We start from the raw sequence: 16,783 nt of genomic DNA, 5'->3' as shown, positions 1-16,783 counted from the left end.
AAAAAGCGTCATACGGATCGATTCGCAGACGAAAGATTTTTCGGCCAAAAAAAATCCAAGGCTAACCCCTTTGCATTTTTGGCGAAAATTTCGACGACTTTGAAAAGTGCTGCAATTAATTCTTTAGAGTACTATTCCGACGTGATTTTGCGAGAGGAATCGATTAATCGCAGTCCCGATACGCTGCGAGCAACACCTGCAAAGTTACAGCCGAAAAACTGCAGATTTTCATCGTCATTTCTCCGCTGCTGGTCCTAGGCTATTTTTCATGTGTTTTCTGAGTTCCTGGGGGTCGAATTAGTCTAAAAAGCGTCATACGGATCGATTCGCAGACGAAAGATTTTTCGGCCAAAAAAAATCCAAGGCTAACCCCTTTGCATTTTTGGCGAAAATTTCGACGACTTTGAAAAGTGCTGCAATTAATTCTTTAGAGTACTATTCCGACGTGATTTTGCGAGAGGAATCGATTAATCGCAGTCCCGATACGCTGCGAGCAACACCTGCAAAGTTACAGCCGAAAAACTGCAGATTTTCATCGTCATTTCTCCGCTGCTGGTCCTAGGCTATTTTTCATGTGTTTTCTGAGTTCCTGGGGGTCGAATTAGTCTAAAAAGCGTCATACGGATCGATTCGCAGACGAAAGATTTTTCGGCCAAAAAAAATCCAAGGCTAACCCCTTTGCATTTTTGGCGAAAATTTCGACGACTTTGAAAAGTGCTGCAATTAATTCTTTAGAGTACTATTCCGACGTGATTTTGCGAGAGGAATCGATTAATCGCAGTCCCGATACGCTGCGAGCAACACCTGCAAAGTTACAGCCGAAAAACTGCAGATTTTCATCGTCATTTCTCCGCTGCTGGTCCTAGGCTATTTTTCATGTGTTTTCTGAGTTCCTGGGGGTCGAATTAGTCTAAAAAGCGTCATACGGATCGATTCGCAGACGAAAGATTTTTCGGCCAAAAAAAATCCAAGGCTAACCCCTTTGCATTTTTGGCGAAAATTTCGACGACTTTGAAAAGTGCTGCAATTAATTCTTTAGAGTACTATTCCGACGTGATTTTGCGAGAGGAATCGATTAATCGCAGTCCCGATACGCTGCGAGCAACACCTGCAAAGTTACAGCCGAAAAACTGCAGATTTTCATCGTCATTTCTCCGCTGCTGGTCCTAGGCTATTTTTCATGTGTTTTCTGAGTTTCTGGGGGTCGAATTAGTCTAAAAAGCGTCATACGGATCGATTCGCAGACGAAAGATTTTTCGGCCAAAAAAAATCCAAGGCTAACCCCTTTGCATTTTTGGCGAAAATTTCGACGACTTTGAAAAGTGCTGCAATTAATTCTTTAGAGTACTATTCCGACGTGATTTTGCGAGAGGAATCGATTAATCGCAGTCCCGATACGCTGCGAGCAACACCTGCAAAGTTACAGCCGAAAAACTGCAGATTTTCATCGTCATTTCTCCGCTGCTGGTCCTAGGCTATTTTTCATGTGTTTTCTGAGTTCCTGGGGGTCGAATTAGTCTAAAAAGCGTCATACGGATCGATTCGCAGACGAAAGATTTTTCGGCCAAAAAAAATCCAAGGCTAACCCCTTTGCATTTTTGGCGAAAATTTCGACGACTTTGAAAAGTGCTGCAATTAATTCTTTAGAGTACTATTCCGACGTGATTTTGCGAGAGGAATCGATTAATCGCAGTCCCGATACGCTGCGAGCAACACCTGCAAAGTTACAGCCGAAAAACTGCAGATTTTCATCGTCATTTCTCCGCTGCTGGTCCTAGGCTATTTTTCATGTGTTTTCTGAGTTCCTGGGGGTCGAATTAGTCTAAAAAGCGTCATACGGATCGATTCGCAGACGAAAGATTTTTCGGCCAAAAAAAATCCAAGGCTAACCCCTTTGCATTTTTGGCGAAAATTTCGACGACTTTGAAAAGTGCTGCAATTAATTCTTTAGAGTACTATTCCGACGTGATTTTGCGAGAGGAATCGATTAATCGCAGTCCCGATACGCTGCGAGCAACACCTGCAAAGTTACAGCCGAAAAACTGCAGATTTTCATCGTCATTTCTCCGCTGCTGGTCCTAGGCTATTTTTCATGTGTTTTCTGAGTTCCTGGGGGTCGAATTAGTCTAAAAAGCGTCATACGGATCGATTCGCAGACGAAAGATTTTTCGGCCAAAAAAAATCCAAGGCTAACCCCTTTGCATTTTTGGCGAAAATTTCGACGACTTTGAAAAGTGCTGCAATTAATTCTTTAGAGTACTATTCCGACGTGATTTTGCGAGAGGAATCGATTAATCGCAGTCCCGATACGCTGCGAGCAACACCTGCAAAGTTACAGCCGAAAAACTGCAGATTTTCATCGTCATTTCTCCGCTGCTGGTCCTAGGCTATTTTTCATGTGTTTTCTGAGTTTCTGGGGGTCGAATTAGTCTAAAAAGCGTCATACGGATCGATTCGCAGACGAAAGATTTTTCGGCCAAAAAAAATCCAAGGCTAACCCCTTTGCATTTTTGGCGAAAATTTCGACGACTTTGAAAAGTGCTGCAATTAATTCTTTAGAGTACTATTCCGACGTGATTTTGCGAGAGGAATCGATTAATCGCAGTCCCGATACGCTGCGAGCAACACCTGCAAAGTTACAGCCGAAAAACTGCAGATTTTCATCGTCATTTCTCCGCTGCTGGTCCTAGGCTATTTTCCATGTGTTTTCTGAGTTCCTGGGGGTCGAATTAGTCTAAAAAGCGTCATACGGATCGATTCGCAGACGAAAGATTTTTCGGCCAAAAAAAATCCAAGGCTAACAACCCCTTTGCATTTTTGGCGAAAATTTCGACGACTTTGAAAAGTGCTGCAATTAATTCTTTAGAGTACTATTCCGACGTGATTTTGCGAGAGGAATCGATTAATCGCAGTCCCGATACGCTGCGAGCAACACCTGCAAAGTTACAGCCGAAAAACTGCAGATTTTCATCGTCATTTCTCCGCTGCTGGTCCTAGGCTATTTTTCATGTGTTTTCTGAGTTCCTGGGGGTCGAATTAGTCTAAAAAGCGTCATACGGATCGATTCGCAGACGAAAGATTTTTCGGCCAAAAAAAATCCAAGGCTAACCCCTTTGCATTTTTGGCGAAAATTTCGACGACTTTGAAAAGTGCTGCAATTAATTCTTTAGAGTACTATTCCGACGTGATTTTGCGAGAGGAATCGATTAATCGCAGTCCCGATACGCTGCGAGCAACACCTGCAAAGTTACAGCCGAAAAACTGCAGATTTTCATCGTCATTTCTCCGCTGCTGGTCCTAGGCTATTTTTCATGTGTTTTCTGAGTTCCTGGGGGTCGAATTAGTCTAAAAAGCGTCATACGGATCGATTCGCAGACGAAAGATTTTTCGGCCAAAAAAAATCCAAGGCTAACCCCTTTGCATTTTTGGCGAAAATTTCGACGACTTTGAAAAGTGCTGCAATTAATTCTTTAGAGTACTATTCCGACGTGATTTTGCGAGAGGAATCGATTAATCGCAGTCCCGATACGCTGCGAGCAACACCTGCAAAGTTACAGCCGAAAAACTGCAGATTTTCATCGTCATTTCTCCGCTGCTGGTCCTAGGCTATTTTTCATGTGTTTTCTGAGTTCCTGGGGGTCGAATTAGTCTAAAAAGCGTCATACGGATCGATTCGCAGACGAAAGATTTTTCGGCCAAAAAAAATCCAAGGCTAACCCCTTTGCATTTTTGGCGAAAATTTCGACGACTTTGAAAAGTGCTGCAATTAATTCTTTAGAGTACTATTCCGACGTGATTTTGCGAGAGGAATCGATTAATCGCAGTCCCGATACGCTGCGAGCAACACCTGCAAAGTTACAGCCGAAAAACTGCAGATTTTCATCGTCATTTCTCCGCTGCTGGTCCTAGGCTATTTTTCATGTGTTTTCTGAGTTTCTGGGGGTCGAATTAGTCTAAAAAGCGTCATACGGATCGATTCGCAGACGAAAGATTTTTCGGCCAAAAAAAATCCAAGGCTAACCCCTTTGCATTTTTGGCGAAAATTTCGACGACTTTGAAAAGTGCTGCAATTAATTCTTTAGAGTACTATTCCGACGTGATTTTGCGAGAGGAATCGATTAATCGCAGTCCCGATACGCTGCGAGCAACACCTGCAAAGTTACAGCCGAAAAACTGCAGATTTTCATCGTCATTTCTCCGCTGCTGGTCCTAGGCTATTTTCCATGTGTTTTCTGAGTTCCTGGGGGTCGAATTAGTCTAAAAAGCGTCATACGGATCGATTCGCAGACGAAAGATTTTTCGGCCAAAAAAAATCCAAGGCTAACCCCTTTGCATTTTTGGCGAAAATTTCGACGACTTTGAAAAGTGCTGCAATTAATTCTTTAGAGTACTATTCCGACGTGATTTTGCGAGAGGAATCGATTAATCGCAGTCCCGATACGCTGCGAGCAACACCTGCAAAGTTACAGCCGAAAAACTGCAGATTTTTATCGTTATTTCTCTGCTGTTGGTCCTACGCTATTTTTAATGTGTTTTTTGAGTTTCTGGGCGTTGAATTAGTCTAAAAAGCGTCATACAAATCGATTTGCGGACAAAAGATTTTTCGGCCAAAAAAAATCCAAGGCTCACCCCTTTGCATTTTTGGTGAAAATTTCGACGACTTTGAAAAGTGCTGCAATTAATTCTCTAGAACACTATTCCGACGTCATTTTGCGAGAGAAATCGAATGATCGCAGTCCCAACGGATCAAGAGGTATAGCCGAACAACGAGAACATTTCCTTGTAACTCTTCAGCTGTCGGTCCATCTCTATTTTATATGTTCTCACAATATCTTTAAGAATCCCAGTAGCCCCTATGACTGCGCAACAGCAAGAAAGACATGAATTTTCCATCGGGATCATGAAAGGGTGGGGAAGAAAAATCACAAATATAATACTGAAAGGTTCAGTTTATTCATAACAGTGCATAACAATTCACCAAGTTGGTAAATCGAAATTAAACAGACGAGAAAGATGAATACAAAAATGGGATCGAACATTACATTAGAAGCATGATTTTTATGCGGAACTAGCTTACGTAGAATGTGGAAAATACTTTTATGAAATAGTTATCATCATAATTTCAACATATAGCCGTTTTGGGCTGCAAACAAGTGCAACACACCTCCGCTCGGATATGCTGTATGAAGTATGATAGTATCACAGTGTCTCTATTTTATGTGACCTGTATTGAAATTATTAAAAGATCATTTCCTACCGTATTCTCTTCGCATTACTTCTACTATTAGTCGTTCGCTGTTCTAGATCTCAGTTTTGCACTCCTTTGGGTACAACTAGTCCAGAAAGCATGGCAAAAATCGATTCTGGGACTAAAAATTGTTTTGACAAAAAACTCAAGGCAAACCCTTCTTCAAATGCTTCTACTCTTGCAGTCTTTTAGCGCGGACTAAATCGTTACCTCTTTCGGACTGAAAAGCTTCTTTCCGATTTGTAATGGTTACTACGGGGCTTCTTTCTTCTTCGCTTTTTCGCTTCCATGTAACCATTTTCATCAATAAAATGCGCACGCATGTAATAACATCATGACACAGAAAGAAGCTCAATAGAAGATAGGTCGTTACGTACACACTGAGTTATTATATTCACCTAGATTTTGCGTATCTTTCCTTTTTTTGCTCAAAATATTTTAAAACATAAATGTTCAATTCCTCATATATTAATATTTATTCCACATTAGTCGATCACATGTCAGCGGTGATTTCTGAGTTCCTGGGTATACCTTATTAGAAATAGAACTACGTCAAACTCTTTTGAAAACCCAACCAATGTATTGTTCAACATTGACTTCATCTCAGTTTATCCTAATGAACTCATAAATAGGTACATTTCATTCGATTTATGAAGGGGAATTCAGCGATTAAATTTTGACTTGGCTCTCGTGAAAAAATTAAGGTTTGTCTAAACCACAGAAAACTTCTCTTCAATATTAGAAATAAAAAGTGAACCTGCATTTTTTTTTCTTCCGAACGCAAAAAAATTTTCTCTTTGCAATTTGAATTCAATGTTCATCACATATACCCATACAACCAGACATATCTGGTTGATCTTAATTCGTTCTAAAAATTGGTGATAACGCTACTAAGTATTTTTCTCCAATATAGAAAGTTTTATTTTTTGTTTTTTTACTGCTCTTTTCCACGAATTTCTCAGTTACATACGAACTAAAGCCGAAGTTATAACCGTGAATATAAAAACGTTCATATTGTTTACAATTAAGGATCAGACATTATTCTACATACAGGGTACATGTATATAAAACATCATTACATCAAGAACGTAATCGAATTTTTAGCAACTGTACTGAACAATATCTCGTGTTGAAGAAAGGTAATGCCTAGGGAAAATCAGATTTCCGGGATATCAGGTATCCTTATAGTCTCCAGCTCAGCAAAGGTGACCGAAGTTTGCGACGCACACGCGAAAACTATGGGTGACTCCTTGGCTTCTTTCTGTAGGCGTATTATTTCTGCCAATTCAATGAACGGAGTCAACTCAGGTCTGAAACAAAAAATTAAGTACAATGCTAGACATTTGGATACACGGAGAACCAAAAATAAAACAAATTAAAACTTTTTTTTTTTACCTGAATACGACTACCCTATACATAGGGGTACCAGGATTTGCTTTTTTGTAATGCTGACCAGTTGAGTATAAATTATAAGAGATCTTGTAGTTAACTTTTTCTAGCTTTCTTGGGCGTACAGTGTTTCTATTTGCAATATTTTTTATAATTTGCAGACTTTGGTAAACTTTCGCCAAACTAGTCATATTCTGCGGACCTACTAATGGCTTCACCAGCTGCGCCACCACTTCTACTTCACTTTCGTCGCCTGATGAATTCTTATTTACACAGTCTTCGTCATCTATTGTTATTGTCTTTTCTTCTAACCATTTTGCTTTAGTTTCGGCCCATGACGAAGCGCCGGGAACAACTTTAAAAGATGGCCTACCTATTTCTGCGGCCCGATTTGAATAATATTTGCGGTTTGAATATCTAGATATATCGCACCCTCTTTTAGGAGTATAAGTCGGTCTTTGAGTCACTGGATTCCCAAAGTGGCTGAAACCATTGTAAGTGGACACTCTATCACAAAGAATTCGAGGTGTGAGATTTAAAAAATTTTGTCCAGCATGATAATAACTCATATTGGACCAAATATTTTGACGATGAGAAAAACCGCGTCTAAGAAATGGTGACCTTCCCGAAATATGTTGCGCTATGGCAATGTCCGTATAAGTTCGCAAATGTACGGAGACGTGTTCTGGTTCTCTGAATACTGTGTAATTAGGCAAACTTCGCCAGGGTGCTCCTTGATTGTAGAATCGTTGGTACATCGTTCGACTTTCATATGATTCTTTGGAGAAGGTTAAACCTTGCCACGAAACTTCATTTCTACAATTTACTGAAATTCCATTGAAATTAACCTGAGTAGATTCATTGCGAGAAATTGTATTTCTACAAGAGAGTGGTCCAGGGGTATCACTTGCCAATCGCGATCGGCCCTCTGGTGAAGTGTTATAGTTATCTTCATGTGAGTCGTCATTCCTGCTTTTTGAACGGGCGTAGTATTGGGCTTGTCTTTGAACTGATGATAGTTGTGGTCGGACATTACAGGGTAAATACTTTCTAGGAATCGGTTGAAGTAATGATGCTTCAGACATGACATTTGGAAAGAGATTTAGCATTTCCATTCTTGACATCTTCCGTGGTACCTCCTCAATTTCATCATCAGAAACTTCAATCACCTGTAGATCAAAGTTTATGTACAATATGTAGTAAAAAATTCTGAAAACTTAACCAGCTTAATCCACAATAATCAATCAAAACGAAAAAATAACAAATTATCTACACAAAGTATTCGGTAGAAGTTAATTTTGTTATTTGTATTGATTTGTTACCTCATGCACGACCTTCTTTGGTCTTTCTACGTTTTCAAGGTCCTTATCTGAGCGAGGGGATTTTGTTACACCGCCGAGCCTTAAATGTAGACTTGCCAGTGGTGACATACCATCAATGTTGGTATGGTTGATTGTATTGCAACCACTGGACTGTTTTTCGGTCACTGGTAGCAGAGCTTCGGTAGTATTTCGTTTTGGCATCCATTTTACATTTCTTTGTATTCGTGTACCAGGCCATTTCGATAATATTTTGATATCACCTAAAATAGTCTCATCAGAAATGATTTTCAATTTCTTGCTGTGTCCCTGGTTGTTGACTCTTTTATCAGCCTCCACATTACTAGGACCCGGTAGATTTTCAACTCCTTTGTCATATAATTCACTCGGTAACTTTTTCGTACCTATTGTGGCGCCATCCAAAGTATATTTTCCAGTTCCTGACACAAATGCAGTTTCCACATTTGTCCCAAGTGGTGTTATTATTTTCTCAACTTCATTGGTTCCTGCACTATCCTCACAAGTGTGAGTTTCTGAAGTGTTAGACACGTTTATTTCCGACCTGCTCTCTACATCATCACCAGGTTGGCTTGAACTCGGACATTCGTATGATTTTTCCGTTCTAAGACTGCAGCCAATCTGCTTGTCATTTGTATCATCAACCATACCCTGATCTCTCTCGACTGAGTTGAAGTCCTGTGTAGTCATGGTTGAATCATTTTTGGTTGATTCATCAGAATCAGCTACACTCATGCGAGCTCTCGTCATTCCAAAACCCCCCCGAGGGTCATGAATCAGTTTTTTTCGTTTTAATTTCGCCGATCGCCGAGAAGAAGTATTCATGTCAGATAAGACTGAATCATCTTCATAACGGAATCTTTGTAGTCGGTAACCTTGACGTACCAAGTGACTGTATACCCTATATTCATCTATGTTACACTTAGGTTGATTCGATTCCAAAAGAACTGCATATGCTTGTTGGACAGAAAGAGGGACACCTTCCCATGTTAGTTCCAGACGATTCTGTAATCATTGAAACACAGCTTTAATAGTAAACTGTAATAAGAAATGTGTTGGCTGCGGCCAAATCAAGGTAAGCGCACAGTTTTTGGCACACTGTTACTTGAAGATTATTTATGTTTCTAGACATGCCTGTATAAATATGCACAATAACTTAATAAATTTGTCACACCCATCTGGTATATGTAAGAGGTAAAGATTAATGTGTTCAAATTAGTTCAATACCAGCTCAAGGAGAAGCAATGCCTCTTCTGGGATCAGATACAGTTCAAGATTTTCTTCAAGACCAAAATTAGTCCACTCCTGACCGGACTTTTTGGTGACACGAGCCCTTGATTCGAGTGGTAACCATTCAGCTGTGGCAAGCTGAGAACTGCGTTCCACCCTCTCTATTCCAAGTAAGTCCTTGCGATCCTTAAGTCCCTTTTCTATCTGTTTATTCTGTAGCCAAGAGTTATTCGGTTCATACTGCTTTTGGCCTTTGCGCGGCAACGTCTCTGCAGTTTTGTCCCACTTCTTCCATGCCTCGAATGTTATGCCCTTGTTTTTCAATAACTCCGGAGCCCTGCTTGTCAAAACAAATGCGGTAAATACGATCAACAGTGAGTAAATTTAGCACCGTTGTCAATAAAAAATTTAGCAAGTACAAATATGTTTATTTGTCACTAAAAAAATGATTTTTCGAAGGGTGGAAACTCTACGGATTCTCTACAAATGTTTACGTTTGCATCTCGCATAGATATCGTAAAGGTTATGTTTTACAGTGTCAATCAACATTCCGCAATCAGGTCTTGAACAAAATTTGTATCTTTATCTGAATCCAAATTAGCCGTACCTCAACGTGTGACCGAACATTTTGCTGTCAACTCGAACAGGGAAGTACTTGTCAAACACTTCGTGTCATTTACTAGTATTTGCATTGTAGTAACCCGGCAATGTTTCCGACTTTTGTTTTTTTTTTCAAACCTCGTTAGGCGACCTAACTTCAAATGGTTAGTGGCGCATCCTCTTATCTGTGTGAATCTTCTTAACTACACAGTTGCCCGCCAACTTTTGAAATTAGTGATATTTGCCAGAAAATCAAAATACATTTATATAACATTTATGGACCAGCAACTGTTACACATGTTGAGTTGAATCAAAAGTCAAGGATTAAACGAACAGCAAATGTTGTGTATATAGTATTAAAAAATTGCAATTTCGTTTTTTTTCATAAATGTACCAAGTGCATAGACACCCAAGTGTGTAATCATCTCTGGAGAGCTTACAAGGATGCAACAATTCAGTTGTCTCTGCAATGACTTGTAGCTATAATCTAAAAAGTCAATCGATTTCTTCTCACACTTGACTAGCTCTATTGTTCTGACAAATCAATTGATACATGAAGACTTTGGTATTGTTTTGATTGCAACAGGAAAATGTTTCTGTATTCAACAATAAATTTATTAACGACCCACCCTTGCTACTACAGTGGACAGCCTTCAAATATCTGCAGTTGTTTATGTACATACATATCAATCCCAACTTACAGTATAATAATTTTTAATGCATATAGTAATATTGTATCGTGATAACAGCATGTAATCTTATAAAAATAAAAACTCACTTTCGTTTAAAAACTAGGTTTGTTCAAAGAAGTGCAGATATATACAATATATATTGTTTGTCCAACGATTGTGTGGTACAGACTTTCAATTATTGCCTTAGAAGAAAAAGGAAAATTGCTCCAGAAACTATTGGACATTGAGTAAGAAAACATAAAATGAGACAATAGTAGTTCAATATTAGACATGTTTTTAGGGAAAGAATCAGCCGAACAAACAGTAGCGATTTACCATTTCTACAGAATTATATCACAAGTGACTTTCATCGAGTGACTGTGTGTTTAATCAGTCACAGAGCAAATCAAACCTGTTAAGCTCAAATCGACGTCTCCGACAGAAATTGTTTCTTTTCTATATTCATTTTAATTTTATTTAGGTCATCCTCAGATTCAAGTTGATCGGACATTTCTCGTTGTATACCAGCTTGTGTTGCTCTGTCACTTGTTTGCTATAAAATATTTAAGTATATCGTTTGGTTTTGGTTTGCTAGAAGTTGACCATGATTGGCTAATTTCTGTTTGCAAGTCAATGGGGAGCGATTTGAAAACAGCTGGATCTGTTCCTGGCGGTGGTGATGCTGATGACATAGGCGAAGATGGGCTAAGCCTCAGACTTGCCATTTCATTGCTCGGTGACTCCCTGCGGCCACTTAACCAAACCTCAAGCTTCGTTTTCTTAGGAGATGGCTCTACCTCTCCCGAAGAGTCCTCTTCTTCCGGGGATTGACGACGATGATGATGATGGTGGTGGTGATGACGAGGATGGTGACGGTGATGATGATGACGATGAGGGTGGTGATTATGAAGATGATTGTGAGAGTGACCTCCCGCGGTAGCTTCGGCACTACTAAATGACATGGATGGACTGTGTAAGTTCAACGGCGGCGTAATCATGCGATCTGGACTGGGAGTTGACCAACACTTGGTCATTTCGTCACCTGAGTCTCTGCTGTCTACTGCGACAAGAACGTCGCTCACTACAGTCGTCGTAGCAGTAGCTGTAGTTGCAATTGCAGCAGTACTGATGGCAACATTGGAAATTGTAGAAGTGTCATTAGTTCCAGCAGATCCAAAATCCAGTTCCGAAATGCCTTCCTCTGAACTAATGTCAAGTACCGACTGCACCGCGACTTGTTTTCGTAAGAACGAGGTGATGCTGCTTCTTCCAGAGACACGTTCTTCGAACTTTGTAAATGCCACTCCTAGTAGTGTCAAATGAAATGGTTTGGAGACATCGACCGCTCGATGAAACAGCTTCATGGCAAGGATTAGCATTTTTCCATGGTCATATATGCCTCCCTTTGTAGATGGTAGAAGAGCTTGAGGTAGAGCACACTGTCTTGTCTCCCTCTTACCCGTACTCGGTTTATTCAAATCGTGTTTTCTCACAGTTACTTTCATTGCCACCGGTATTCTCCCATCTTCGGTTGCCAGGTCTGTAAGTCGTCTCAGTAAGGCTCCAAGGCGCGATTCAACCTCTGCTACCAATGACACATGTTTGAAACCATCCTCTATACCTATCGACTGAGGTTTTCCAGATGGTTTTACAGCACTATCGTCAATACCTTCGGCGCTATCCTTAAGCTTTCTGGCTAAGTCGCTTCCAATCTTCAATTCTAAATCTTCCAATGATAATCGACGCACATCCTCAACTGTTCTAATATTGTTCATTGCCAGTAGCTGGTCAGTTTTAAATCCTACGCCAGGTATTTTAGAGACAGGTCCAATCTTAGTAAGGAGAGCTGGCCCGGAGCACGGATATACCACGGTTTGCTGATTGGGTTTGTGCAGCGAGCCAGCCAGCTTGGCCACCAGCTTGTTGGTACCAATACCCGCACTACACGTTAAATGCAAATCTTTGTAGATGCGAGCTCTCATATCAGCGGCAATTCTGGAGGCAGCAGCAAGGCGAGCGTGACATCCGCAAGGACATTCTTCTTCGGTGGCGCCAAAAATGTTGCCAACGACTTGCTCCGGCTTATCTTCGCAATCATCGTAATCATCATCACAAGAATTTCCGTCCTTCATTCGACAATCAGTGTCCCGTTTATCATTCTCATATCGTTCTACCATCGAAGATACGTCCACAAAGCTCTCGTCCATACCTAACCTCTCGACCAAAGGTGTGAACTGATGCAATATTTCTGATATCTTCGTCGAGATTCTGCGATACTCGGACAGGTCTTCACCTCGAATAAGAGAGAGTCCGGGGCACAGGCGCAACGCTTCCTGTACTGACATGCACTTCCCAACGCCAAATTTCCGCGCCAAGTAGTTGCTGGTGACGACAATATTCTTCTGTTGTACGCCCAGAGGTTTGCCATCTAATTCGGGATGCCGTAACATTTCTACCTGGGCGTAGAAGCAATCGATGTCCAAGTGCACGATGGACCTCGGGTGCCGCGCGATTTCCTCCGTGTCGCTGATATCCATTGACGCGTTAGAGGTTGGGTGCGACAGTTTGACAAAAAAAACCTACGGTATGCCGTTTACCCGTAAGCCGTCCAGTAAATCAAACTAAACGTTGTATAACAATTTCGTTGTCGTAACAACCTTGTGAAAAAATCACTTCGAAATTATACAATGTCAAAGGATATTCTTTACTTGTTTACAAAGCTACAGCGCGCTAGTACATCATTATTCATTGGCACAGGTAGCCATGTTGGACTGGTCAGAACTCGATTATGATTCTCACGACTCCAGTAGAGCCAACATAAACGCTAAAGAAAATTGGTTCTAGCATATCTCAAGATGCCAACATTGGGGAATTCATAATCGACTAATTTACTAGCGACACCTATGGTTACATTCCGAAACTAGCTAGTAGTGCTAAAAACTTCCTAAGACAGAGACAGAGCTAACAAGAACTCGTGTGTGCAAAAGAGATGAAAAATTTCGGAAAGTACCAAACATCGTAGTCCAAAATCGTAGGTAAAGGGTGCGTTCCGATATTGGCTCCCGGTGCTGTCAACAATTTTTTATCTCTTTTGCGCTCCCGAGTACGTGGGTTAGCTCTGCCTCTGTCCTAGGGAATTTTAAGCGCTGCCAGCTAATTTCGGAACGCACCCAAAATAACTATTCCGTGATACGTGACGTCATCATTTATGAAATTATTAACTGTATGCCCGAGCGACACATGTCACACAATGAGAATCGTTAGAATCTGTAGAAATGGAAAGACGTGAATATCGGACGTGTGGTCGAGCCGAGGCCAAGGGTGGATGATCTTTGGTTTTTGCCGTAAATTGAAGATTGTATTATCATTGAAGCAGGCAAAAGCATGGACAGTTTAACAGAGGCGCATTGGTTTCCCTTAACATCGCAAGGGAACATTTATTCCATGACGAAGTTATGTTCGGCTATTGGTTCGGATAAGATATTAGTCGCATCTTTGAAAAGGAAAATATACTCTTGCGAATATAATTCAGCACCAAAACATCGTCACTTGAGACCTTTGGTCAAAGAGCTACTCTTCACCTACATTCCCAGTTTGTATATGATGATTGTTGTTTCTGGCCTAATGAAACCGAGATTATCTCATCAAGGTCAAGTGTACATTGAGCATGCTTTTTCTGTAATTGATTAGTTTTCCACAGATGGGGCAGAGATTATCTCCATAGACGCTTATAACAAATCTGAAAGAGGAGACGAGTTTGTAATTGGAATTACAATAATGAAGACTAGCAATGACGCTACAGTTGAGAGATATTTAAATATTTACACGGAAGGCGAGGGTGATGGAGAAAACGATGAGAATAGCACTATCGAAACTGTCGCACAGAACTGTCTCATGGTTGAACTGTCTTATACCCCGTATCATCTGTATCACACAACTATACCCTGTGGCAGACATTCTGTACAGGAGGTAAGGTTCCTTGAGAGTAAGAAGATAATAATTTTGAAATGTGACAAGTTTTTTCATACTTACAGATGGTCTGGCTATTGTCAGGGAGTGACTACAACATCCACATGATTAGAGAAGACCCGGGAAGTCACGATTACACTGAATCCTCCCTTGAAAAACACTTTCCTGAATTAGAAAATTTAGAAGCTATAGCAACATGGATTGATATATATTATTACAAGAACCAAACAAGGTATCGCCTGCCACCAGGTCTAGAAAATTGTTAATAACAATTGTTACCTTTTTATCTAGTATTGTCTAACATTGATTCATTTATATAATTATAATTTCCTCAAGAACTTACGTCAAGTTGTATGACAATTAAACTGTTGTTGCAGAAGAGTAACAGCTGTGGGTTGTGAATGTGGTTTGGTAAAAGTCAGTTTAGTTGACGTGGCAAATACGAACATCCTCAAAAACTGGACACTGAGATATGACAAACCTGTATCAAGTGTCCGTATTTTTTGCAATGAAAACGTTGTACCTAAACCTAAATTTTTAGGAGGTGACGGTAAAAATTTCTCCTTTTATGACACATATTAATGCATACTCTGACATAATTATTATACGCTTGCAATAACAAATCGTATTACAGAAACTGATACTGACCAGCGACATGAGGAACCAGCTTTAAACGTTCTCGTTGTTAATACAGTTCATGCCTCAGTTGTCTTCATGTAAGTGACATTTGTAATTAGGCACTTCACCGTAAAGTCCTGATGAAAATTTTGATAGTATCATAACAATAGGGACATTTTACACAACGATATGGAAAGGGATGTTAAATTAGCTGGTAGTGACTCTTCCGATTGCATACTGTGCTCTTGTATCGCCGACATAAATATGGATGGTAAAAATGAAATTTTACTTGGAACGTATAATCAAGAAATATTGGTTTACACGCTCGTCGATGATGCTTGGGAATTCAAAGAGAGAAGATTATTTGACGCACCTGTACATTCGATGGCCTACCTTGATCTCACAGGAGATGGAATGAAAGAGTTGGCTGTGCTGACGCAGAGGGGTGTTCATGTTTTACAGGTGCTTGCTCAAATATTAAAAATTCTAAAAAAGAATATAAGATATTCTTTTTACATTTAGAATATTCTTTTTAGTATATGTATCACGTAAGTGACGATATAAAAAAAAATATCAATTTCCTTTTCACAGCATGATCCAGGGGAAGTTGAGAAAACGTTCACGCAACGTTTTAGGAAATATCTCGCCTTAAGAAGTTTAAAGTAATTGTAGCAGCATATTTATTCAAAATCGCGAATAAGTGCTCCTTCTTTTTTTACACACGAATCGAATGTAATATGCCGTACAATGTGGTAAGATACATAATGTATTATAATCATTTTGCATCGATATACAATTATGGACAATCGCAATGCCTCTCTTTGGTTTCAATGTGATTTGTTATTAATAATTGTTGTAGTTATGGTTGAATAGACGAAGAAAGTACTTTATTAAAGTACTTAAATTAAATCTACAATCATATAAATATTCTTAATAATATAATTTACTATAGGTATGTAATATGTATAATAGCTATAAAGTTTGGATGTTGCATGGTACACTGCTGTTACCTTTACGTGCATGTACACACTTATTTTTTTATGTATAAATGTTTAATACGCAAATATCCGCATATTACCGCGAAAGCAGGTCTGGACTGAATATATGCTACTTCATTTTATGATTTAGAAACATATTAATATAACAAAAAGAGATTCCATTATACTCGGTAAACAATAATAGAATTTTTGTTACCCGTTATAATTTTGTACCAAACATTGAGATCCTATTTGAATGAAATTATCAAATTCAAATATTCCCAAGTAGAATGTTGAAAAAATGACCTCCGAACCAACTTGGAAATACTTGTAAATTTATGACGTCATTGTGGCAGGAAAATGGTTTCAGTTCGAAGTGATTTGGATATTGAAAAATAATTTCTTCTCTATGCATATGCGGTAGGCAGATAGACTGCAATTGAAGTCCGAACATGTTCGTAATTTATAATAAAAATTCAAATATGATACACCAGCCAATTATTCTATCTTATATAGGTATTCACTTATCATATTGTACGCCGATATCTACCATATTCAAAAATAACGCAAGATAATAATAAAAACGCTGACATTCTTGTTTACGAAACCTCAGCAGTAACTAGAGTCTCGGGTATTACATGGCGCAAGCGATAATATATCCCTATACTCTAATAACTAAGTTCAACTAAGAAACGTATCAAAACATATACTGACGGCGGTTTGTATTTTTTCTTTCTTTCTATT

At 39.6% G+C, this 16,783-nt stretch overlaps 3 protein-coding genes across 3 annotated transcripts; 1 reads left to right on the top strand and 2 right to left on the bottom strand.

Moving 5' to 3' along the window:
• Window positions 1-6,207: 6,207 nt before the first annotated feature.
• On the bottom strand, window positions 6,208-9,920 carry LOC124408330. Its single transcript, XM_046885192.1, has 5 exons — window positions 9,812-9,920; window positions 9,202-9,541; window positions 7,960-8,979; window positions 6,644-7,806; window positions 6,208-6,558 (listed from the first exon to the last, which is right to left on the bottom strand). The coding sequence occupies exons 1-5, from the start codon at window positions 9,829-9,831 to the stop codon at window positions 6,405-6,407; spliced, it is 2,697 nt and encodes an 898-aa protein (XP_046741148.1). The 5' UTR covers window positions 9,832-9,920; the 3' UTR covers window positions 6,208-6,404.
• Window positions 9,921-10,932: 1,012 nt separating this feature from the next.
• LOC124408334 (DNA polymerase iota) lies at window positions 10,933-13,262 on the bottom strand. Its single transcript, XM_046885202.1, has one exon. It carries the CDS (start codon window positions 13,010-13,012, stop codon window positions 11,018-11,020), a length of 1,995 nt encoding a protein of 664 aa, XP_046741158.1. The 5' UTR covers window positions 13,013-13,262; the 3' UTR covers window positions 10,933-11,017.
• A 416-nt stretch (window positions 13,263-13,678) lies between these two features.
• Window positions 13,679-16,728, top strand: LOC124408338 (KICSTOR complex protein kaptin-like). The gene is made up of 7 exons (XM_046885212.1): window positions 13,679-14,067; window positions 14,176-14,444; window positions 14,510-14,676; window positions 14,822-14,994; window positions 15,079-15,160; window positions 15,233-15,524; window positions 15,654-16,728. The coding sequence occupies exons 1-7, from the start codon at window positions 13,860-13,862 to the stop codon at window positions 15,726-15,728; spliced, it is 1,266 nt and encodes a 421-aa protein (XP_046741168.1). The 5' UTR covers window positions 13,679-13,859; the 3' UTR covers window positions 15,729-16,728.
• Window positions 16,729-16,783: the final 55 nt, after the last annotated feature.

The sequence above is a fragment of the Diprion similis genome, chromosome 7 (genome assembly GCF_021155765.1).
Source record: "Diprion similis isolate iyDipSimi1 chromosome 7, iyDipSimi1.1, whole genome shotgun sequence".
Classification (NCBI taxonomy): domain Eukaryota; kingdom Metazoa; phylum Arthropoda; class Insecta; order Hymenoptera; family Diprionidae; genus Diprion; species Diprion similis.
Note: the sequence above shows the minus strand (reverse complement) of the source record. Positions and strands in the feature narration are given on the sequence as shown.

Excerpts from the sequence above, each read along its gene's own strand:
- LOC124408334 (XM_046885202.1), bottom strand. The coding sequence starts at position 13,012 with ATGGATATCAGCGACACGGAGGAAATCGCGCGGCACCCGAGGTCCATC.
- LOC124408330 (XM_046885192.1), bottom strand. The coding sequence starts at position 9,831 with ATGTTCGGTCACACGTTGAG. Across the intron at positions 9,542-9,811 it reads ATGTTCGGTCACACGTTGAG|GGCTCCGGAGTTATTGAAAA; the intron begins GTACGGCTAATT and ends TTTGACAAGCAG. Across the intron at positions 7,807-7,959 it reads CAAAGAAGGTCGTGCATGAG|GTGATTGAAGTTTCTGATGA; the intron begins GTAACAAATCAA and ends TTTGATCTACAG.
- LOC124408338 (XM_046885212.1), top strand. The coding sequence starts at position 13,860 with ATGGACAGTTTAACAGAGGCGCATTGGTTTCCCTTAACATCGCAAGGG. Across the intron at positions 14,995-15,078 it reads TAAATTTTTAGGAGGTGACG|AAACTGATACTGACCAGCGA; the intron begins GTAAAAATTTCT and ends ATCGTATTACAG. Across the intron at positions 15,525-15,653 it reads GGGGTGTTCATGTTTTACAG|CATGATCCAGGGGAAGTTGA; the intron begins GTGCTTGCTCAA and ends TCCTTTTCACAG.